Below are 25,644 nucleotides of genomic sequence, written 5' to 3'. Positions count from 1 at the left end.
GAAGCCACACAAAATATGTATTGCTTGTTTAGTATACGTTGCTTGTTGAGTATTCGACCGGAGTAGTGGAAACATAAAACATATTTTAATGATATTTCAAATGATAATTAATATGTAAATATCACATTGATGTCTGGTATGTATCAAAAGCACAATGCATAACAATCTACCAGAGTAAAAATATATCGATGTTATATTCCATTAATATGTATTGCAATGGAGAAAATGAGAGCAAATCGCAGCATCGAGTGTTTTATGTCAAGTTGTTTCTCTTTGTGCAATATACAATTGACCTTCACTCTGCAAAACGGTCGCCGTGGTGTAATGGATATGGTGTCCTCCTAGCGACCGGGAGGTCACGGGTTCGATCCCCACCGTGGGAGCGTTCTTTAGATCTACCCCAAAGACACCAAGTACTGGTTCTAGGCTCAGGAAACGGACTCGAGAGCATTTATACAGCCTTAGGCTTTCGGTGCAATCGAGCTTAAATAAATAGGTTTAAACTATAACGGTTTAATTCACATGTGTATAATGTTGTCACAGATTGCCTATGCAATCCACACAGGCTAAGTAGGGACAACAGGTTCCCCATTTATAGTATTTATTGTTTAAGGGAAGCCTCTTCTTTGCATACATCTAGTCCAGGCTGAAAGTGTTGTCTGTGATTAGCCTGTGCGGACTGCACATGCAATAAAGCAACGCCTTCCCAGCGAGATAGAGACTAAATTCATGTTTTTGGACAGTTTCGATGATTTAGATGAATACCAGTAATTATCCAAATGGGACCCTTTCTGATCTGTAATACTTTTTTAGTAATAGGTCACTGTTGGGAACGATTTGCATGAGTATATTAAAGAATTTGATGACCATTTAACATTATACCCTAATGATTAAAAAAATAACAAAGCATATTAAATATTGACACAAAATCTTTTCCTACTAATGACTGGTATTTTTGCGCAAACCAGTTTAAATATTATATACATAGCAAACAAGTTCAGACCGAGTCTTTTAAACTATCCTTTAAACAATTTAAATATACATGTAATACGTGGCTTATTTTTCTTTTCAGCTCAACTATGTGGGAATTCCCACCAGAATAGATAAGACAAAGCCCTACTCCCCTGCCATGAATGGCCGCCATATTGGAATGACAAACATAGCATAGCCTGTAATAGGGCTTGTATAATATGTGTACAATTTAGAATCAATGTAAATCAATACTGTATAGATCACATCCATTCGAACATCCTCATTGAATAAATATTTTTAAATATGAAGATGCATATTTTCTGGTCCATAAGTTGAAATTTGACCCAAAATGGTATGATTTAATATTTCTCAATATACTATATGTGATTTGTAAAAATTTATACAACTCAATAAATACTTCTATCTTTTTTAAGTTATACAGACTTAATAAATAGCATGTAAAGTTGACAACAAATAAAACAAATATATAACCATCAAAACAAATGCATTCTATTGCAAACAATCAACAAAATTATATCTTCACAAAAATATGAACACTGGAGACTAAATCAGCCCTAAACTAGTCAGAAGCATTTAAACCATTCACAAGTTGGTAACATTTCAATCATAAACTAGTCAGAAGCATTTAAACCAATCACAAGTTGGTAACATTTCAATCATAAACTAGTCAGAAGCATTTAAACCAATCACAAAGTTTGTAACATTTCAATCATAAACTAGTCAGTAGCATTTAAACCATTCAAAAGTTGGTAACATTTCAATCAAAAACTAGTCAGAAGCATTTAAACCAACCACAAGTTGGTAATATTTCAATCAAAAACTAGTCAGAAGCATTTAAACCAACCACAAGTTGGTAACATTTCAATCATAAACTAGTCAGAAGCATTTAAACCAACCACAAGTTGGTAACATTTCAATCATAAACTAGTCAGAAGCATTTAAACCATTCACAAGTTTGTAATATTTCAATCATAAACTAGTCAGATGCATTTAAACCATTCACAAGTTTGTAATATTTCAATCATAAACTAGTCAGAAGCATTTAAACCATTCACAAGTTTGTAATATTTCAATCATAAACTAGTCAGTAGCATTTAAACCATTCACAAGTTGTTAACATTTCAATCATAAACTAGTCAGAAGCATTTAAACCAACCACAAGTTGTTAACATTTCAATCATAAACTAGTATGTAGCATTTAAACCATTCAAAAGTTGGTAACACTTCAATCAAAAACTAGTCTGTAGCATTTAAACCATTCACAAGTTGGTAACATTTCAATCCTAAACTAGTCAGAAGCATTTAAACCAATCACAAGTTGGTAACATTTCAATCATAAACTAGTCAGAAGCATTTAAACCAATCACAAGTTTGTAATATTTCAATCATAAACTAGTCAGATGTTCTACATGGTATTCTTTCAAAATCGTAATTTTGTACTCAGTAATGTATAATAAATATCAAAATAATTAAATGGGCCATGCTCTGTGAAAAGGGGGTTTAATGCACATGCGTAGTGTCGTCCCAGATTAGCCTGTGCAGTCTGCAAAGGCTAATCAGGGACGACAATTTCCACTTTTATGATATTTTTCATTTGAAGAAAGTCCCTTCATAGCAAAAATCCAGTTTAGGCAGAAAGTGTCGTCCCTGATTAGCCTGTGCAGACTGCAGAGGTTAATCTGGGACGACACTTCACGCACACACATTAAACCCCCTTTCCACAGAGCACGGCACAAATCTATCTGACATGGTCTAAGCACACTAGGTTCTTCAAGCCCTTTATTAAAGTATTTACACCTTTCACACCAACCACATCGAGTCAAAAAGCTTTATAAATGTTTTTCTTCCATAAAGTGAATTAATGACAACTTTTTTTCTATTAAGTACTGATGAAATGTACATGTAAGCATCTATGAAATATTGTGTATGGACTGCAGTTGGGAATTCTGAGAACTGCACATCTGTAGCAAACAATTGTACATATAAACTTAATTGACTTTGCCGCCATGCAATAGCAAGATCACACTTTCTTGCTTATATTTTGAAAAGTTTAAATATCACAGCTGTCAAACAACCCCCTAGGGCGACGGAGAGAAATAGAATAAACACATCCATGAGATCTTTCACAGTCCTCACGCGATAGAGCACCAGAATGAGCAGGGCTAGGCACAGACCCGCTGTGCAGCCCAATACTAATTTGACCCAGTCATGTGACATCCAGCTCCAATCTGACTGGTTGTTCCGACTGCCAATCATCTGCCTGATGATCCTCCTGCCTAGAATACAGAAACCATACACATGGGTGCCTGACCTAGCAAAGGTCTTTTGACAGATTTAAGACTGAATTTTTTTCACATTACAAATAATTATGTTTTATCAATTTGTTCCTAAAACAAAGGACACAAATATCAACTAACATTTTTACAAGATTCTCTATTCACCAACCCGTTATTTGACTCAAATGATCAAATCAAAATTAAATTCTTGAACATTCAATTATAGAATATTCTGAATGTATAGACATAAAGAGACCTTTTCACAGATTTTGGCATGTATTGAAGTTTGTCATTAAATGCTCATAAATATTGGATCTAAAAAGCTCCAGTAAAAAACAAGAATACAATTTAAACAAGGGCTGTTTGTAAAACATGCATGCCCCCCATATGGGCTGTCCGTTGTAGTGGCAGCCATTGTGTGAATACGTTTTTTGTCACTGTGACCTTGACCTTTGACCTAGTTACCTGAAAATCAATAGGGGTCATCTGCGTGTCACGATCAATGTACCTATGAAGTGTCATGATCCTAGGCAAAAGCGTTCTTGAGTTATCATCCAAAAATCATTTTACTATTTCGGGTCACCGTGACCTTGACCTTTGACCTTGTGACCTCAAAATCAATAGGAGTCATCTGCATGTCATGATCAATCTACCTGTGAAGTTTCATGATCCCAGGCATATGCGTTCTTGAGTTATCATCCGAAAACCATTTTACTATTTCGGGTCACCGTGACCTTGACCTTTGACCTAGTGACCTAAAAATCTATAGGGGTCATCTGCGAGTTATGATCAATCTACCCATGAAGTTTCATGATCCTAGGCGTATGCATTCTTGAGTTATCATCCAGAAACCATTTTACTATTTCGGGTCACCGTGACCTTGACCTTTGACCTAGTGACCTCAAAATCAATAGGGGTCATCTGCGAGTCATGATCAATCTACCCATGAAGTTTCATGATCCTAGGCGTATGCATTCTTGAGTTATCATTCAAAAACCATTTTACTATTTCGGGTCACCATGACCTTGACCTATGACCTAGTGACCTCAAAATCAATAGGGGTCATCTGCGAGTCATGGTCAATGTACCTATGAAGTTTCATGATCCTAGGCCCAAGCATTCTTGAGTTATCGTATGACAACCACCTGGTGGACGGACCGACCGACAGACAGACCGACCGACTGACCGACCGACAGACAGACAGACCGACATGAGCAAAGCAATATACCCCCTCTTCTTCGAAGGGGGGCATAAAAAGTAACCCTCAACGACTGACCCCTGTAGTAAACATGTAATGCTTAGACCACTTGAAAATCCATGCTCATTCAATAAGTGCTGTATTTTATACTTTATATAAGCAATCCTCGTAGTGTCACAAAATATAACCACAACAACAGAACTCTCTAAAATATTGCAACACTTTATAATTCTCAGGTTTTTTAATCGTCAAAAGATGACTATAATTGACATTTTAGAGCATGGTAAATGTTCAGTATTACTGTTTCCTCACAAATATCATAACTACAACGAAAATTTGTGAATCTGAAACATTTTTTTTTATTTTGTCAATATACCAAAACGTGAAAAGGTCCCTTTAAGTCTAAGAATTGTTTGGTGATTACGGACCCGGAGTAGCCCACAGTTTTTTGTTCGGTAGTTTTTGTTGTTATTTTTGAAAATCTAGGAGCCATGCGCTAATTCTAGGGGCCATGGGTTTATGGGCTCATGCTTATTTACATCACTAATGGATATGGCAGGAAATTTATGGAATGATTAGAATGGCTATCTATACTTATCTGATCATTTGGCTAGGTGCTATGTGTAAATACTTCTTTACAAGTTATATTGTAACTTAAATTTTGTTGTTAAAGGTTAACGGTGAAATTTCAAACAGTAAACAATATGAATATGAGAGGTAAATCCACAGAAAAATCCATATAACATGGTTAATGAGTTAAGGTATGCAACTTGGGGAATATGACCATTGTATGTTTTGACATCTGTATCACAACTTACTGGGATATGAATTTTATTCCTGACACACATTTAAATATATTCAATTCTTGGCCAATGAATGACCCATGAGTTCACTGTCTTAATTTTTCGCTACAAAGTAAAACAAAACGTGCATTAACACTGATCAGTATACATATACACCCAAAGTGCATATCTACCTACTACAACTACTACAAGTAAAACAGTACTTATTTTCCTGATTTACTATAAGAGCTTTATCCTGGAAAACTCAACTTAATGCACGTGTGTAATGTGTCCTCCCAGAATAGCCTGTGCAGTCTGCACAGGCTAATCAAGGAGGACACTTTTTCTCTAGAAAGAATTTTTTGTTTCAAAGATTTTTCATTGAAATGAACAATTCTGTAAATATGGTGTCGCCTCTGATTAGACTGTGAGGACTGCAGAGGTTAATCTGGGACGACACATAACACACATGTATTTAGCCCAGTTATGAAAGAGTTAGCCAATGGCTACAAATAAGGAAATTTTGCTTTCAAAAGAATTCCATTTGGCAACAAGGGTTTCTACATAATCACCCATAAAATATTCTAAATAATAAGAATTGAGACATAAAAAGGTAAATTTTGCTAAACAAAATGTTGAGCCAGAGGTAGCCCTGATAAATCCGACGTACCTAGAGGAACTGGTATGGTCAAGGGAAGTTTGTAATGGCGATACTTGGATATCTGTTCCTGCGTAGCTCTGTGTGAATAGATTTCCGGATAGTTCATCATTAAGTGTGCGTCTAATTCTGAAATTGTACACAATTGTGCTTTAATATGCAAAAGGTAATTAAAAGACTTTGTTCACAGATTTTGGTGTTTTTTAAAAGTCATAAAATATGTCAGCATACAAGTCTATACAATTTTAATAGTCTTATCTAATTATAATAGCAGAAAAAAAGTTTAATACAAAATATTGTCTTCCATGCTATACAAACCCAGGACGTTTGGAAGCAACAGCTACTGGTAGTACATTGTTCAATTCAGGCTTCACTACTTATCAGAGAAACAGTAACCTTTGTTAGTACTCTACTTATTTTCCAAACGTTCGAGGAAAAGCGTTCCAAATGCTTTATTATTTTACCGATTTCGATCATCCATTGATGAACCAAATTTGTTGATTACATCTTCCTTATTCAGGCATGTGATTTTGCTTGAAAAAACTAATGACAAATTACCTGTATCAACATCACATCTTGCTATAATCGATCGACACAGGGGGCAAGGCACGTTTTCTGCCCCCTGTGCTGTAAGTCGTCGTAGACAGGGATCGCAAAAAATGTGACCACAAGGTCTGCACGCTGTCGGAATGTAATAGAGCTCCAGGCACACACTGCATGTGAACTTAGTGTCCACGTCAATATCCAGAAACAGTGCACTGCGGTGTAATTCCTGCAGAAAATGTTTAGCTTCAATGAATTTACGAATCATCGGCGAACACACCTCCCACAACTAAATGTTAAGTTCGCGGTGGCGTAAAAGATAAGGATTCCGTCTAGCAATCTGGAGGTCACGGGTTTGATCCCCACTTCTCTAGATTTTCCCCAAAGACACCAAGTCCTGGTTATAGGCCCAGGAAACGGACTCCAGAGCGTTTGTATAACCCTGAGGCTTTCGATGCAATCAAGCTAACAAAAAATAGGTTTAAACTAACTAAGTGTTAATCTTTTTTTTTTAAACAAAACTAAAGTTTTTACTGAAGTACACAATTCATTTGAAATATGTAACATGAAATAAACAGAAAATTGTGTGAATGAACTTAAGTTTATTAAATTAGGCTTACAAAAACTGAGCCATGAGACTCCTGGTGGTTTACATTCTGAGCAAATTAACTTAAGTCATTGGCGCAAACCTGCAATTCTAATATTTCCATTATTTTCCTTTAACATATTTCGCACACAAAAAAACAGTAAAACTGGTAGAAACAAATAGTAATAAACAAAAAATGATTATAAAGATGCAAATGTGTTAGCTGTTTTGAACAGAGTCAAAATAATACAGCTAAGAAAATAAATACCAAATGGTGTCATTGTTTTCTGTTTTCATGTTTTGTAAAAATAAGAAACAGTAAAATGGTAGAAACAAATAGTAATATAAAACAACTAGAAATGGCGCGGCAGAGGCCGACGCGTATCCCCACGCCGAATGTTTGACCTAGGTGTGCCCCAGGGTTGGTAATGGGGCCATGCATAGCTGAGATTGACCGTATTGTCATAAGAGAAGTTCATCATCATTAGAAGTGAATTGGTGTAGAAATGAAGAAGTTATAGTAAAAGGCAATTTTGGGTGGGTGTGACATATGTGGGCAGGGCGCCCCAGGGTTGGTAATTGTGCCATGCATAGTTGAGATTGACCGTATTGTCATAAGAGAAGTTCAGTATCAATTTGAAGTGAATCGGTGTAGAAAAGAAGAAATTATGGTAAAAGGCAATTTTGGGCGGGTGTGGTCTATGTGGGCGGGGCCCCAGGGTTGGTAATGGGGCCATGCATAGTTGAGATTGACCGTATTGTCATAAGAGAGGTTCAGTATCAATTTGAAGTGAATCGGTGTAGAAATGAAGAAATTATAGTAAAAGGCAATTTTGGGTGGGTGTGGTCTATGTGGGCGGGGCGCCCCAGGGTTGGTAATGGGGCCATGCATAGTTGAGATTGACTGTATTGTCATAAGAGAAGTTCAATATCAATTTGAAGTGAATCGGTGTAGAAATGAAGAAATTATAGTAAAGGCAATTTTGGGTGGGTGTGGTCTATGTGGGCGGGGCCCCAGGGTTGGTTATGGGGCCATGCATAGTTGAGATTGACCCTAATGTCATAAGAGAAGTTCAGTATCAATTTGAAGTGAATCCGTGTAGAAATGAAAAAATTATAGTAAATGGAATTTTTTGGTGGGTGTGGCCTATGTGGGCGGGCGCCCCAGGGTTGGGATTGGGGCCATGCATAGTTGAGATTGACCCTAATGTCATAACAAAAGTTCAGTATCAATTTGAAGTGAATCCGTGTAGAAATGAAAAAATTATAGTAAATGGAAATTTTTGGTGGGTGTGGCTTATGTGGGCGGGGCGCCCCAGGGTTGGGAATGGGGCCATGCATGGTTGAGATTGACCGTATTGTCATAAGAGAGGTCCAGTATCAATTTGAAGTGAATCGGTGTAGAAATAAAGAAGTAAATGTAAAATAACCTAAAAAAATGAGTGATAATTTCTGACGCGGCCCCACCCCAACCGCTATAACTTTTGACCCAGGGGTCAGATCAAAATTCCAAATAGTGCAGGGTCGCACATATGCTCATAGCTACCATGTGTGTAAGTTTCAAGGTTCTAGTGCTTTTAGTGTAGGAGGAGATAGTGGCCAGGACGGACGGACAGACAGACGGACGGACGGCGGAGATAACCACAATATCCCCACCTTTTTTTCAAAAAGCGTGGGGATAATAAACTGATTGTAGAGACGAAATGTGTTAAATGTTTTGAACAGGGTTGAAATAACACAGCTGAGAAAGTGAATACCTCATGCTGTCATTTTGTCCATGCAGAATGATGGGATAAAATCCAAACATGTAATTGAGCCTCATTCTTGGAAAAACTGGGTAAAATGCGTTTAGGTTTCGAAAAATGCTCATAACTTCTATGTCGCATCAGATAGCAACTTGATATTTGGCATGCATGTGCATCTCATTGAGCTTCACAGACTTATCAGGAACAACACTTTCTGCCTGATGGAATTTTACTTTTAAAGTAAGTTTATTCTAAACAAGAGATGTGTTTGTCAGAAACACAATGCCCCCTTCTGCGCCGCTTTGATTTTTTTTAATGTCATTTTGCAGGTACAGATAATTATCTCCCTTTGAAGCGTATTACTTCCCTTGAATTTGATTTTTTACCTTTGACCTTGAAGGATGACCTTGACCTTTCACTACTCAAAATGTGCAGCTCCACGAGATGCACTTGCATGCCAAATATCAAGTTGCTATCTGATGCGACATAGAAGTTATGAGCATTTTTCGAAACTTAAACGCAAAACCTAAACGCAAAGTGTGGCGGAAAGACAGACGGACAGACGGATGGACGGTCTGATCATTTTATGCCCTCCTTCAGGGGCATAACAAAAAAACAGTCTAGGTACAAAGTGTCTTCCCTGATTAGCCTGTGCAGACTGCACAGGCTAATCTGACATGACACTATGCACATGCATGAAGCCCTGTTTAACCAGTGTGAGGCTCATTCTCTTAAGTTATATGAATCTGATATTGAAGAAGTACATGGACTATTGCTCATGGAAGTGTATTTCTTAACCATACATATTTTTTGCCTGATTTACTTTAGCAGTCGCACAAAGAGTATGTGTTTGGTTCCAACCTTTTTCTTTGAGCTACATGTAAAATTGCATTGTAAGATAACATTAGTTACATGACTTATTCTTAATTATAGTACAGTGTGAAACAGGGTAATTAAATTAATTAATTAATACATGTTTGCATATGTCAAGAGTGTATATTTAAAGTACCCTGTAACACTTTTTGATCAACAATAAGATAACAAAACGTTATGACATGTGGCAATCGTAAATAACTTACCTCAAAAGAAGTGGCAAATCGTTTATGACGTAGGCCTGAACTGCAATTTTTCGGTGGATTTACAAGCTTTTGGAGTCGCTTTTTTCGTTTTTTACTGGACTTGCTCTTTGCATTAACTGTACAAAATATGATAAAATACACCAAAATGCACTAAACTCTTTACAGAAGTTATATTCACTTCATTTAAGAACTATTACAACAACGTTGGACTCTTGAAAGCAAACTTGCAGTGGACAAATATGACGTTTGTCTTAAAGATTACGGACAATTAAGCTTTCTTTACTACAGCTTAAAATGACATATTTATAGGCAACATATAATTATTAATATAACTACAATAGACCCCCATAAATTATTGAAACCTTCATTTATATAAGTTATTGCTTAGAATACAAAATGTATATAATTTTGTTGACACGAAATGTTTGTGGATTTATTAACTCATGCATTTTTGTTTTTTAAATGTGGGTATCATTTTACCATGTCTGATATAAGATTGACTTTAAACTTGAGCATTTGTTCAACATTTGATTCCATGGTTGAAAAACCATGAACATAAGTGGTCAACGAATAATATTGGTTTTACAATTAATATTTAATGAGAAATCTACCTTTTGTTCTCATGGATTGTTCTTGAAACAGAGCCTGTAATCCAAGGTCTTCATGGTCCAAAACATCCACTCTTCCAATGTGCAGCAACTCATTCCTGATTATTTTCAGCTGAGATATGATGTTGGAATCATCAGTGGATGTTACACTTGGCTTGATGTCGGAATCATCAGTGGATGTTACACTTGGCTTGATGTTGGAATCATCAGTGGATATAACACTTGACTTGATATTTGACTCATCAGTGGATGTTACACTTGGCTTCCAAGTACTGGTTGAAGAATAAGGTCTATGGAAAGTCTCGCCAGGATCATGATTTGATTTGCTATCAGAAATCTTTGTTCTTTTGGTTGAACTTGTTTTCATAGAAGAGGAATTAACTTTTATTTGCCATCTATCAATTGAAGTTTTATCTAGTGTCTCATATTGTGCCAAATCATTTCTTATGCTTTGGAAGTCAGATATCAATGACTGCTCCCATAGACCTTCTGCATCAACATTTACATCATTTGAAGTTTCACTTTGAGAATCTATGCTATGTCTGGTTTTGGAGGGTTCCTCACATAATTCTTCTGACTCTGTTAGTTCATTCAGAGTGCTTCTTGCAGTAGTGATTTCGGTAGTAGAGGCTTTATTATCTGAATAATGAGCGACTTTACATTCATTAACTACAACCAAGTGATCAGTTTCAATAGCTTTGTTTCCTGTGGAATTGACTTCAGTATGTTTATTAGCCGAATAAGTTTCAATGTGGACATTTGCCAAGCCAATTTTAGTATGTTCATTTATTACTTCATTAGCCAAGTGATTTTCTGTTTTTTCATTACCAAAATCAATATTGGTATATTTAATAGCAAGGTCAATGTCAGAATCTTCATAGGCCAATTTAGTTTCAGTATGTTCTTTAGCCAAATTAGTTTCTATATGTACTTTAGCCATGTTACTTTCATTATGTTCATATGCCAAGTTAGTTTCAGTATGTTCATAAGCCAAGTTAGTTTTACTGTGTTCACAAGCAAAAGTAATTTCATGATGCTCATTAACCCAGACAGTTTCAGTATCTTCATTAAGCCAGTTAGTTTCAATATCTTCATTAAGCCAGTTAGTTTCAGGATCTTCATTAAGCCAGTCAGTTTCAGTTAGTTCTTTAGCCGAGTTAGTTTCAGTATGTTCATAAGCCAAGTAAGTTTCAGTATTTTCTTTAGTGAAGTTAGTTTCAGAAGGTTCTTTAGCGAAGTTAGATTCAGAATGTTCTTTGGCAACGTTAGTTTCAGTTCGTTCATTAGACAAGTTAATTTCAGTATGTTCTTTAGTCATATAAGTTTCACTATATTCTTTAGCCAAGTTAGTTTTAGTATGTTCTTTTGCCAAGTTATTTTCACTATGTTCATAAGGCAAATCAGTTTCACAATATTCAAAAGCCATGTTGGTTTCAGTATGTTCATTTGCCAAGTAAATTTCAGAATTTTCTTTATCCGAGTCCATTTCTATTAACTTTTGACAATTCATTTCAAAATTTTCATTACCAAAGCAGTCATTATCATTTCCATGGCAGAAGTCATCTTTTTCAGTATGTTTATGGAGTGCGTAGTTAGCTTTTTCATGATCAGTGACATCATCATTTCTCAAGTGAACTGTGTGACACATGCTTGTTGGTTTGCATGATGAATTGTTAGGGAGTGGACTTGTTCTGTTATCTTTTCCATAACATGTTGTTCTAGGCTTTCCATCATATGTAGCTTTTAACTTGCATGCCCAATTATTGTCAGAAATGTCCTCCTCAGATTCTAAATGCCTTTCAATAATGTTGACATTTGGTAAACAGCCCAAGACTTTTTGGTCTTGTTGAACAGACTCTACATGCTTATATGTATCACTTTCTTGTTTTTCATTTTCATCAATAAGTTTATTGGAAAATAGTATATTAGTAGCCACAACACATTGTTTGGACTCTGAACTTGGTGTTTCCTTAATATTAAAATAAGACATGTTTTTTATGGCCTGCTTATTTTTCACGTCTCATTGAAGTAACAATAGTACATAAGACCATGCATTCCATTGCTAAGATGAAGTATCACTATTTATAAAAACTATTAGATTCACAACCACAACCGAGTATGTGTGGATGATGCTGTATTTCAACACTCACTGATCTGTGAATACAATTAATAATGAGATACATTTAATGTTGACACATTTTTTATACAAAACATAACTACATAAATCATGACATGTAAATGATTTTGTAATTCAAACTGGACAAGAAACAAGTTTTAAGGCTTGCAGAAAAAATTAACATGTAACAATTAGCAGCCACAACTTCCAGGATGATTTATTTAATGCAAGAAACAAAAATAACTAGAGCTTTCTCACAAAGGTGACGAATACCCCCACATGTCGCATTGACAAAAAATATTTTTCATGTTGTCTTCACAAAAAACAGCGGACACCATGCTCAATGTTTAAAACGCACTAAGTGACACTGTGACCTAGTTTTTGACCCGCCATGGCCCATGTTCGAACTTGGCCTAGACATCATCTAGATACAATTTCTGACCAAGTTTGGTGAAGCTCGAATGAAAACTACTTGAATTAGAGAGCGGACACCATGCTCAATGTTTAAAACACACTAAGTGACCCCATGACCTAGTTTTTGACCCGGCATGACCCATATTCGAACTTGACCTAGACATCAATGATCATCTAGATACAACATCTGACCAAGTTTGGTGAAGATCGGATGAAAACAACTTGAATTAGAGAGCGGACACGGAATACGGACCGACAGACAGACAAGCTCACTCCTATATACCCCCCTAAACTTCGTTTGTGGGGGTATAATAATTCAAACTATGTCAGCAGCTCTTTCAGTGCTTCCGAAAATGTAACCAAATTGCAGTTCCATGTTACTATGTGAGGAAGATCCTTGCACGTCTCATATTGAATATGAATAACTACTGGATTATAGGAAAATTTATTAATGCTGTGATCAAACCTGTAGTGTTAATAAATTAAGCTTTGAATGCATTAGAGAATCTTTGTTCAAGTTTTTAAAAGGAAAACTCTTGTCATATTTAAACATGGTAAAATAAAATACTATAAGATAAACTAAATCAATTAAAGGTCAAATGACAATAACTTGTTAAAGACTAGCACACATCTTTCCCATTTAAAATGGATTGATATAAAATAGAAAATGAACTTAGTAACAAAAGCACAACTACCCCAGCAACCCCTACCCCTTGTAATTTTACAATTTCTCAAAAAGTTATTATTTAAATCATGTGCAGCTAAAACAGTCATATATGACAGCAATGATGGTTGGCTGACATGCTTGTGTTCACATTCATGTTAATTTTATTGCGATGTGTTGGTGTTACGTGCCAAGTACTTAAGTTACATTCCTATAAATAAATAATTCATGCTGTTGTATTTTAACAACTATACATATCTCCCAGATTTGTATTATTGACACTTCTCAAATTTAAGCCACGGAATTAAGAACTCCAACTTTAAGAAGAAAGTAAAAACGCTGAATTCTGCTCTTTAAACATCGAATCAAATGTCCGACTGCTATGCATGTCCAGAATTTTGTCGTAATTTCTGTGACAATATTTCGGCAAATAACGGCATAATTATGAAATCGTTTAAACCGATTATTATATGGGAATATTAAAATAAAATATAATATGTAAATGTTCAGAAATGGGTTATAGAGAAACAGTAAAAATGCTTAAATATGACGTTTACTTTTCGATCTATTTTTCATAGATGTTGTTGTTGTTGGCAAGTAGGGTTACTCACAACTATCTATTGTTTTCAATAGAAAATACTCAACTACTCGTCATACCAAAGATCTATCAGTAGTTTATTGATATGTCGGTGGCTAAACTTACCACTTGTGGAAATGCCGAAATGAGTAGAGTGATTTCTATTCAGTTTTAAAGTTGTTGTTCACCTCGTCCATACAAGTCTCGGTGGACCTCCATAACAATACAATATTAATATGGTCAACACGGACTCTAGATGAGTATATACGCTCCGTGTGGTCAATAACAATAAAAACTAAAAAATGTACTATCCATCTAATTTATCCTGGTCGACTCGTACCTGTCCGAATCAACTCGAGATTACCGTTTACTTAAATCGATGTTCCTGCATTAAAAATTTTTGAACACATATCACCTATGGATATCTTTAATAGTCGCACTGTAAATTAGTTCTTAATACAAGGGAATTGTATTTTGGTTGTACATGCAAATTGTTTGATTTTTAAAACCTTTTACGTCGGTGCAAATGGGCGATTTTTGAAACTTCAGCATCATCCTCGAAGATCTTGAAATCCGTAAAGAAAAACATATCTTACTTAAGTCACCAATTAATTTGATTGCGGGGGGATAAATATCGCAAGTGTACCATCCACAAATACTAATTTTTATTTGGTAAATGGTAATATTAAACTGCTTATAAACGTGCTTGCACGTGAAATGATATAAATTGTAAGTACATCGCCTATGTCATACTCATACCATCGTTACAATTTAACCACATTTAATAGAAAAAAATTGGGTTCATAACACTTGGGTTCATAACACTCGAACGCTTCGAATGCAAGTGAAGTGGCGTATTGTGATTAACAGTCATCTCACGTGCAACATATACATTGCTGAAGAAACATTCGAGCGTTTTTCTTGCAATAAATGTCCATAAATGAGATTTTTACGACGAATAAAACGGACTGCATGGGAGATTAGAAGCATCTTACAGCGGAATATTGAACAGAACATACATATGGTTCGATGTCGTGAACTCGTTTGGTGGACATATACCGTTAACAGACACATGTAGAACTGTGAAAAATTGAACACATTTTCGTTACAAGTTTGGAGTACTAATGCTAGGACAGACAATAGTATCTATCATTATTATGTGCATTGTTATATTTATCTTAGATATTTGATATACACAAAGCATATAATGAAATCTCTGTACATTGTACATATTATACGTTACAAAGCGACATTTTTAAAGATCCATAAACACTGCCCAATATTATTATGCAATATAAAAACTTCCAACAACAACAAGTGCCATGCATAGGTTGATTAAAAAAGGAAGACCATCAAACAAGTAACTTTGGTATAAAAACGTTAAAATACAAACATTCTGAAACTTTTATCGCGATGTTCATTCGGTTTGCGCTAATTTGCATAACTTGGAGCGCATTTGCCTATGCTTTCTATTAGGTGCACGCCCTATTTGACGGAGTTCTTTTCAGTTATGTATTACCCCACATACACTTTTATTTTTGCGCGTTCTCTTTTCTCTTTCTTGCTGAATCGCTAAGAGCAGGACGTCCTTGCTTGAGCTCCGCTAATTAATAACATTCATGAGAACTTCGTCATGCTTCCGACGCTCGATGTTCGGATATCGCCGCGTAAAATTTAAATGGAATATATTGTCTCAACAAAAATAACAAGAAACCGTCGGAGACGGGTGATGCTCCCCAAAGTTTTTTTTTTGTCACAATATTGCACTATATATTCAGATAAAAGGAAACGTCTTGAGGGGCATAACTTTAGACAATATAAAACGATGGATGGTTTAGCAACTTAAATATTTCAAAGGGCCATAACTCTCTAAATAAATCATCTAACCAGAACCAACAAATAACATGCGCATCTCCTCAAGGTAGTTAAGCTTCCCATAAAGCTTCATTGAAATCCAGTCAGTAGTTGGGGAGAAATAGCCCGGACAAGAATTGCACTATATGTAGTTTATAGAAAATTTCAAAGGGCCATAACTCTGTGAAAAATCATACGACCATAACCGGCTGATAATATGCACATCTCCTGTTGGTAGTGAAGCTTCCCATAAAGTTTAATTGAATTCCCGTAATAAGTTGCTGAGAAATAGCTCGGACAAGAATTGCACTATATGTACAATGGAAATTTCAAAGGGCCATAACTCTGTGAAAAATCATCCGACGAGAACCGGCTGATAATATGCACATCTTCTCTTGGTAGTGAAGCTTCCCATAAAGTGTCATTGAATTCCGGTCATTAGTTGCTGAGAAATAGCCCGGACAAGAATTGCACTATATGTACAGTTAATGGAAAATTTCAAAGGGCCATAACTCTGTGAAAAATCATCCGACCAGATACCGCTGATAATATGCACATCTCCTCTTGGTTGTCGAGCTTCCCATAAAGTTTCATTGAATTCCGGTCATTAGTTGCTGAGAAATAGCCCGGACAAAAATTGTGCACGGACGGACGGACACACGGAAACACAGACACACGGACACACGTACGGACAGACGAAGCGGCGACTATAAAAATGAGAATTTTATAATTCGATGTATTAAAGGGGCCTTTTCACAGAATTTGGCATGTTTTTAAGTTTGCCATTAAATGCTTTATATTGATAAATCTAAAGATTGGATCTAAAAAGCTCCAGTAAAAAAAATCAAGAATAAAATTTAAATAAAGAAAAAAAGGTAATCCTTCGCAGGACTCGAACCACTGACCACTGGAGTCCTGGAATAAAAAAGTCTGCGCATTAGACCACTCGGCCATCCTTCCTTTTACAATGACAGATGTATTTTATACTTCATATAAGTATCCTCGTAGTTTCACAAAATATAACGACAACAGAACTCTGTAAATTATGCAATCGTTTCGCGTTGCAACGCTTTATAATTTTCAGGTTTTTAAATTGTCAAAAGATGCATATAATGGCTATTTTAGAGCATGGTTAATGTTCAGTATTACGGATATCTCACAAATATCACAACTAAAACGAAAATTTGCGAAACAACTTTGTTCAATTTTGTCAATTTACCAAAACGTGAAAAGGCCCCTTAAAAGGTATATATAGCGTTGAAATTTCGGCTATTGCTATAAGGAACACTGACTTAATGGGTTATCTTTATTTTCGTTGATTTTGAATGTTGATGGATCTTTAATGTAATTTAACATGCAATTTAATTGTATTATGTAACTTAATACTACTGTCAACATTTTGGTGTATATTTAATGTCATTCGATTCTGGTATTCTTTGACAGAACAGAACTGAACAGACAGTTTATTAAGACTTATACATAAGTACATCGTCTTTAATGCATATAATTAAAAATAAAGTAATGTCACGTATCCGTATACTCACGGAGCGTATATTGACAGGAGTTGAAACGAGTATTTGACCCTTACTGTAGTCAATTCAAATTTATGCAAAAACTAATCCTCCGATTTTATTGGTTTATACGTTATCTTGTTGCTTATTAATCCCTTTTTTTAAATATAACTTTTAGTATATTTCCGTTGTTATTAATGGATGTATAGCGAGTTAAACACGAGAAATACACATTTTATGTTTTACCCACGCGCGTTTAACCTTGTCGATACTTTGTTACGTAACCAGTAGCTATCGATTAGCGTACATCGAAGCGCCGAGGATATACATTTTGATGTACCCACTCACGTCTTTTTTCTAATTTTACTTTTATTTCTCGGCCGATTTTGACAAATTATATATCATTAGAAAGCCTACCAGGGGCGTAGATAACCTCCCAACATTGGAGGGGCAGTCCAGTTTCTGTACTGGGAACATAAAGAGGTTCGTTTGAGAGGGTTGTCCTCTCCCGTGGTTCCGAAAAAAAATACAATTACAATTAATATGGTGCGTTTCGGGGGAACTTTCATGTTGATGTAAATGTTATTACTTTCTTTCCAAAAACTCTAATTACAACATAAAATTAAGTAAATGTTTATGAATTTTAATGACGGAGTTTAACAAGTGATATGAGAAATAAAACCATTAACATTACATTCACAATGGATATATTTTATTACTGATGGACATATTTAACACCTGAAAATGGGAGAGTGTATAAATAACCACATGAAAATACACAACAACCAATACAATATGACATGATTAGCAAATAATGTATCCACATTTCGAGCACTATTAAAATACTGAACCAGGATGAATAAATATTATTAAATTAAGTTAAATAAACAAAAATTACGGATAATTTATTTTTAAGCCACAGTTTATCATGCACTGTTCGCGTAATGTTAATGCCAAGTGTCACATTCTATGAAAACTTCCCGAAGATAGTTAACCGTGATTCATTCACACTGACGAACTCATTGGCAACATCTAACAAGTCCATTGCGTCGGTAGCACACCTGTGCACGTGGAGCGTCATGAGGTGGGTGAGTCTCTCCTGTGTCATAGACGTCCGGAGGTACGTCTTCAGGCGTCTCAGGCCGGAGAAGGACCTCTCGCTGGTGGCGTTGTTGGCGGGCATTACCAGGACGTGGCAGAGGATGCGCATCACCTCCGAGAAAAAGAGGCGAGACTCAGGAGGCAAGTGGCGGAAGAACGTGACAATGTCCGTGATGGTCTTGACCTTCTTGTCCCGTACGGCGACCTGGTACGTCTCCAGCTGAGTGGTGAGCGCCTGCTTGTTGAAGTCTTCCCTGTAGAAGTCCATCACGCTCCGCAGATGAGTGGCGTAGTCACCACCACGGGCGCAGCAATTTACTCAAAATTGTTTTAAGTGGCAGTTACCTTTGAATTAAAACGATCAATTAAAATTAAAAGAATCGCCTGTCCCTAATCAAAACACTGACAGTGCAATCACAGAAAAGAACAATAAAACAATTAACGCAATGACATTTACTCCGGCCACTAGTTTATGACACCTAACAAGGGATATTGACACATCACTATTGGCAACCTCAGAGCAGACAGAGAGGGGACACATGGTTTCTGCACTGACAGCGCGTGATTACAAAAATACTGGTTTTGGGGCGGCGATTATTGGGGGATTTTACGTTTATTTATATAACGATGACTAGCCGAAATATTGGGGGGGCGGCCGCCCCCCCCTGCCCCCCCATTATCTACGCCCCTGCCTACATTTCGTAGTTTTCAGATATATAAATATATATTATGTTTTTCTTCTAATTTGGGCATCCCGGCGAGTTATAACTTAGTGTAAATAAGTACTGCATTTGTGCCTTTTACATTTATTACAACATTTATTGCCAATAATGCAAAGCTAATTGTTTTAATAAATAACTGATCCACAACTGATCACAGGGGAAAGATCACAGGGGCTTGGCAAATACGCGAAACACGCTGGTTTTGTATAAAAACAAAACATGATCAAAATATATTTATTTTTGTGTTTTCTAATTTGCTTATTTAGTGGAGAATCAATGTAATACGATATTTGACGACCTATCGCGCAAGCAAGTTTATTGGAAGGCGTAGTGGTACGAAAACGTACAATGTATTAGTTTATTAATAGACATATAATAAATATCGCTATACACAACTTCACCAAATAGCAGTTAAAAATGTTAGCCGGAAAAGCTCAGTTGGGAGAGCGTTAGACTGAAGTTGTTTACGCAACAATCGTCTAAAGGCCCCCGGTTCAATCCCGGGTTCCGGCACGAACGGAACAGTTCGGCCGCTGACAATTTTTTCAGTCAGGTTAATAAATATAATACAGCTTTATTTTATGTAGACATTTTAACATCCATTTTACTACAATTGGACATTTTTATTAAAATTAATGGATGCCGCGTGGTGACAACGTTAATTAAAATTTCTTACATCACTTAAATATCTTATAAAAAATACACGTGTTTGTATATTAACAAATAAATGCAAACAACACATCTATTATCCATGTATTTTTATGGTTGTCTATCATAGGCCCTAAGTACTATCCCTACCACATATAGAGCGCGAAGCGCGACACGTATTATTGATTGTAACAATGAGTTACGATAAAGGAAGCAGCCGCTTATCAAGGAGGAGCTGTGTCCCAGCAACCCGTTTCCCTAGAGTCAAGCACTACTCGGAGTTTTTTTTTTAAGAACCACATATAGAGCGTGAAGCGCGACACGTATTACTATCCAGGTGGTATGGGCCCTTTAGCATTATCCGACCATTACGTCCATAGTTATCTTCTTTAGAATTTGAGAAATTTTGATATCGTTGTTTGAAGTCCAAAATTTTCATCCGATTGTTTCCAAACTTGAACAGGTTTTTTATCAATGAGGACCCAACCCAAACTCTATATGAGCAATATCGGACCATAAGTCCAGAATTATGTCTCTTTGAATTTAAAAATAAAAGTGAAAAACTGCTTGGTTTGATGATTTTCTCAACATTTGTCATCAGATTCTTTCCAAACTTACAGTGTCTTCATATCAATGAGCATTTTTACCTCATTTAAAAGGAGAATCATGGGGACAATAAGTCCAGTTTTTTTTTCTATTAAATTTGACAAAATAAACAATTTTCACTTGTTTAAAAGATTTCACAACTTTCGTCTGAATCTTTCCAAACTTGTTAAGTGTTTTTATATCAGTATTACTCGAACCCTATTGAAAATGATGAATATCGGAGCAATAAATCTGTTATGATCTTTTAGTAAATGTTAAAGTATTGTGAAATGCAGCTTCTTTATGCAATTTACAGTTTTCATTCATTTTTTTTCAAACTTTCATATCAATGAGTACTCAACCCCTATCGTAAATGAGCAACGTAAGAATAAGTTCAGAATCATCTCCCCTTGAAGTAGAGAAAATATGAAATTACGCTTACAAGATGAAGCAGATTTTTTAAAACCTACACAGTTCTGTTCCATTAATGAAAAATGCACACAGATGCCAGTAAAAAAAGGAAACCAATGTAAATAAAATGAACTATGAAATATTTGGGGGTTACAACACAAAATCATAGATAATGGTTATTTGGGAGTTATAACAAAACATCATAAATAATGGTTATTTGGGGGTTATAACACAAAATTATAGATAATGGTTATACCAGTATCTTTTTCTATTTTGTTTAAAATAATCGGCCAATATATTAATATTTACAGTGGAAAAAAATCGTTCCATGTAACTTCATTGATTGCCTTTTACACTGAAATTCCCGACGCCCTATGATGCTTTGCATCAATACTTATCTTGTACAGATTTGTAACGTTTATATTAGGAGTTCAGTTTTTAAAACTACATCTTGCATAGGAGAATAGAATTCTGTATATGATAGAAAAATGGGTTTAAAAATGAAAGTAAATAAGGAATGACTTTGTACGAAAGTAGCTCGCGGTCATAACGCTCCGAACTGATGCTACGGTCTTGGCGATTATGCCTTTGTTTAGATACCGACCATTAAATTTCCGTTGCCAGGATTATTATATTTTTTTATCGAATATATTGTTCACGAAACATATCAATAAATCTTACTATTAATGAAGCATAATAAATTAACGATTTCAGCTCTTGTTTATAACACTGAAAGGGTGATAATTTTATATGAGACCTCGTATATAGCGGACCCTCTTGATATTTTCGGCTTTGCACACTTCAAATAAAATGGGTGTGAAAAACATTAGTTTGTTGTTTATTATCAAGGAGGTTATTATGTATAATGATATGAAAGGTGATGTACCTTAAATTATCAATTAATTAAACTTATTTAGAGATTCTTGAAAATCGCGGTCGGTGTAACGCAGATCATTTCGTATTTTGACATCAGTGCATCTTGTCCAACTATTCAAAATCGGATTTTTTCGCTGGGATGATGACGACTTAGATTTAGACGAATTGTTAGGTGATTACACATGTAGCAGTGATGATTCTGGGAATGTTAAACCGTGTAAGAAAGTAAAAGTGACAATCGAATCAGCGGGTGTCTTCCAGTGTACAGAGTGCCCCGAAACTTACAAGACAATGTCTCGTTTTCGGGGTCATATGATTTCCAAGCACGGATACGAAAGAGTGAATGGTAAATATTTAATTTGTCTCATCATGCTTATTTCATCGAGTGCATCTGAATCGGAGGGCATTATTGCTAGTGGTAAAGAGTAACAGATCTTGTTCAGTTTGACAAAGGTAGATTGTTTTTACTCCATTACATGTTTGTTGTAGTCATTCTTGATTTTAGTTGTCTTTCACTTGGAATTAATACAACACTAGAGAGGTCATTGTTTGAAGCTTTGACACCTTGATTAAGCCTCATCAGGGGTGTGAGTGCTTGATTGTAATACCCATTATTGGCACGCTCCCAACCAGCTCTTGTTTAGAACACAGACAGGGTGTTAATTTTATTACGAGACAGCGTATATAGCGGACCCTCTTGATATTTTTCGGCTTTGCATACTTCAAATAAAATGGGTGTCAAAACATTCATCGTTTGATGTTTATTTTCAAAGAGGTTATTATGTACAATTATATGAAAGGTTATTTACCTTAAATTATCAATTAATTAAAATTATTTTAAGATTCTTGAAAATCCCGGCCGAAAAATATCAAGAGGGTCCGCCATATACGCTGTCTCGTAATAAAATTAACACCCTGGCTGTGTTATAAACAAGAGCTGAAATCGTGAATTTGTTAAGCTTCATTAATAATTAGCTTTTTTGATATGTTTCGTGAACAAAATATTTCAATATATTCCATAAAAAGATATAATAATCATGACAAAGGAAATTAAATGCCCGGAATCCAAACAAAAGCATAATCGCCAAGACCGTAGCATCAGTTCTCTGCGTTAGGACCGCGAGATACTTTCGTACAAAGTCAATCCTTACTTAATTTCATTTTTAAAACCATTTTTTTTCTATCGTATACATAATTCTATTCTCCTAAGCAAGATGTAAGTTTTAAAACTGAACTCCAAATATAAACGCTACAAATCGGTATAAAGTACGAACATGTCAACCGTAAATCTAGACTCTAAAACGGTGTGATATTTGCAATAGTTAAAGTTATAACTCGCCGGGCTGCCCAAATCAGAAGAAAAACATAATATATATTTATATATATGAAAACTACGTAACGTAGGCTTTCTAATGATATATAATTTGTCAAAATCGGCCGAGAAATGAAAGTATAATCTAAAAAATACGTAAGTGGGTACATTAACATGTATAACCTCGGCGTTTCGATGTACGCTAATCGATAGCTACTGGTTACGTAACAAAGGATCGACAAGCTATTTGCCGATACGGTCCCGTTTCATATCCGTCTCATCTAGAGTCCGTGGTATACTATAGTAGGTAACCAAATCAATATAATAATGTATATATGTTAGTAAGTTAAATGGCATTTCAGAACTAAATTCAATGAAATAACATTTCTAAACAAAATAAGAACAGAGATCAACAACGATTTTGACAAGGAGAAACATAATAATTTTGAAGGCAGTAAGGACAAACTACTAGTATTACAAATACTATCAGTGACTGCAAAGTGATACATACACTTCTTTGAAGAAAGTCAAGCTATAATTCAGTGGTATTATTTAAAATAGCATTTCGTACAGACAATGCTTCCTTAACATATTTACACACGTTTAATATTTCAAATTTACAAGTTGATGTTAATAAACTATGAAACTTAACAACCGATGGATTTATGAAATAAAAACGTTTAATGAATTTTTGCCGTAGAAAACGGTAACATGAACAAACACAAATAAAATGGAGTTGATTACAACAAAGGCAATAACGTTCTTCACGGGGGATATTGTTGCGTGAGTATCTTCCTGTCTGAATTCTCAATGGATGGGCACAAGCTTCTATAAAATTACTCTGGAAGTATAGTCATTAATTTGCAAACTTACCATAGAAGCTCTGCTTTCTATTGTTTACGGGCTAATTGTTGTCTACTCGAAAGGGTGTTAACACCTTTTTCCATATTACTTATTTTAGGTTTGATGTTACATATGCATTTTTGACTTAGCTGACTAACCCGGTACAGCTTAATAAATGTTGGAGCAATGACCAAACAGCAGACACGATTGAATAAATTACTACATAAATTGTACTTTATGAATTTAAAATTATGCGGATGAAGTATTGCGTCTTCAAACGATGCGGACCGAATGATGAGCGTTAAACTATCGTATCTGATACAGAAATAATTAGCAGGAACACAAGTTCTTCCCACCACTCGCCAAGCCCAATATATTAGCCAAAGCATGTTTACTTAGAGACGGTGTTCTTGCATTACACAATACTGTTCATATTGCATTATGCGCACTTGTATATTTTAGACCATGTAATTATTGCTATTCGTTTATGTTTCTTTCCCTTGTGTACTTATGAAACTTCACGCTATGGGATTTTATAGTGAAAATTTAAATTGGGATGTGCCTACGAGTAGGCCAACGTTCAGCACATGATGCACAATCACGGGATATCATTGCACGGTCAGCCTGTCTGAAAACCGTCGATGAAAGCCAGAATGGGCAACCGACGTTTGCCCATTTGCTGTTGATAATAAAGTGTGTTTTAAATTGTATATCGAAAAGTATCTTTGTTAGATTTTTTCAATTGTAAAACGCAACTCGATAGAAATGGGTGATTTGGATGTGTGGAAAACAAAATGCGCCTCAATGCGATTCGAGCGTACCATATATTTAAATCGTTAATTAAAACTAATGTTAAATACATTAAATATTCCATGTGAGGACGATATAATAAGTTCATATGTAGTATCTTTTATACCTTAGTTTACATACTAGCAGTTTGACTACATTACACTATTTTCTATGTGTCTTATATTTTACAAATAACAGCATGTACACTTGTCTAAATGTTTACATGAAATTTGATAAGTACTATGTATTGATGTATAAATTAATTTTCTAAAATATTGTATACATAATACGGATAGCAGAATCAACGGGGTTACCCGGGTTCTACACACGGGCTTGACAGAGTGTAAACACACAGTTAAGAAATTTATTTTGCAAATATCTCAAGTTATTGAAATACATTTGCAAAAATATTAAGTGTATAAAAGGCAGTTTTGCTAGAAGTTTGTGCCGATATCTTTATGTATAAGAATAAAGTCTTGAATACGTCTGAAATCGTTGACAACATTGCAAGTAGCGTGAAACATAGCCGTGTATAATGAATGCAGTAGATACCGATTAAGTAAACATTATCACAGGCTTATTCAAAGACGTAAAGATCTAATAGTTTATAGGTCTTTGGCTTATTAAATTAAGTAATTCTGATGTATTACACATTGCCATAAGCAGCATACACACACCTGTCTTTTATGCACTAGTTCAAATTCTTAAGAAATATTATTTTAAAAAGTTATTTGAATAAAGCACCACTTACCG

General features: G+C 35.4%; 2 protein-coding genes and 1 long non-coding RNA gene across 4 annotated transcripts in view; 1 reads left to right on the top strand and 2 right to left on the bottom strand.

Annotated features, from left to right (window-relative positions):
• Positions 1-25,644, top strand: part of LOC127844692 (uncharacterized protein HI_1625-like) — a 331,821-nt gene that overhangs the window by 291,324 nt on the left and 14,853 nt on the right. The gene's annotated exons all lie outside the window — the stretch shown is intronic.
• Positions 912-14,271, bottom strand: LOC127844683 (dentin sialophosphoprotein-like). 2 transcript variants are annotated; one of them, XM_052375109.1, is made up of 6 exons: positions 14,220-14,271; positions 10,472-12,622; positions 9,861-9,976; positions 6,466-6,679; positions 5,920-6,036; positions 912-3,269 (listed from the first exon to the last, which is right to left on the bottom strand). In XM_052375109.1, the coding sequence occupies exons 2-6, from the start codon at positions 12,456-12,458 to the stop codon at positions 3,028-3,030; spliced, it is 2,676 nt and encodes an 891-aa protein (XP_052231069.1). In that variant the 5' UTR covers positions 12,459-12,622; positions 14,220-14,271; the 3' UTR covers positions 912-3,027. The 2 variants fall into 2 exon arrangements, with proteins under 2 accessions (XP_052231069.1, XP_052231070.1); XM_052375110.1 differs by lacking the exons at positions 912-3,269; positions 5,920-6,036; positions 6,466-6,679 and adding an exon at positions 6,690-6,915.
• LOC127844695 (uncharacterized) lies at positions 4,138-4,466 on the bottom strand. The gene is made up of 2 exons (XR_008032869.1): positions 4,315-4,466; positions 4,138-4,169 (listed from the first exon to the last, which is right to left on the bottom strand). It is a non-coding gene; the product is annotated as an uncharacterized LOC127844695 (long non-coding RNA).

This window comes from Dreissena polymorpha, chromosome 9 (assembly GCF_020536995.1).
Source record: "Dreissena polymorpha isolate Duluth1 chromosome 9, UMN_Dpol_1.0, whole genome shotgun sequence".
Taxonomy (NCBI): domain Eukaryota; kingdom Metazoa; phylum Mollusca; class Bivalvia; order Myida; family Dreissenidae; genus Dreissena; species Dreissena polymorpha.
This window is presented reverse-complemented; position numbering and strand designations above follow the sequence as displayed.

Excerpts from the sequence above, each read along its gene's own strand:
- LOC127844683 (XM_052375109.1), bottom strand. The coding sequence starts at position 12,458 with ATGTCTTATTTTAATATTAAGGAAACACCAAGTTCAGAGTCCAAACAA. Across the intron at positions 6,680-9,860 it reads GATTTGCCACTTCTTTTGAG|GAATTACACCGCAGTGCACT; the intron begins GTAAGTTATTTA and ends CATTTTCTGCAG. Across the intron at positions 3,270-5,919 it reads GACCATACCAGTTCCTCTAG|GCAGGAGGATCATCAGGCAG; the intron begins GTACGTCGGATT and ends TCTGTATTCTAG.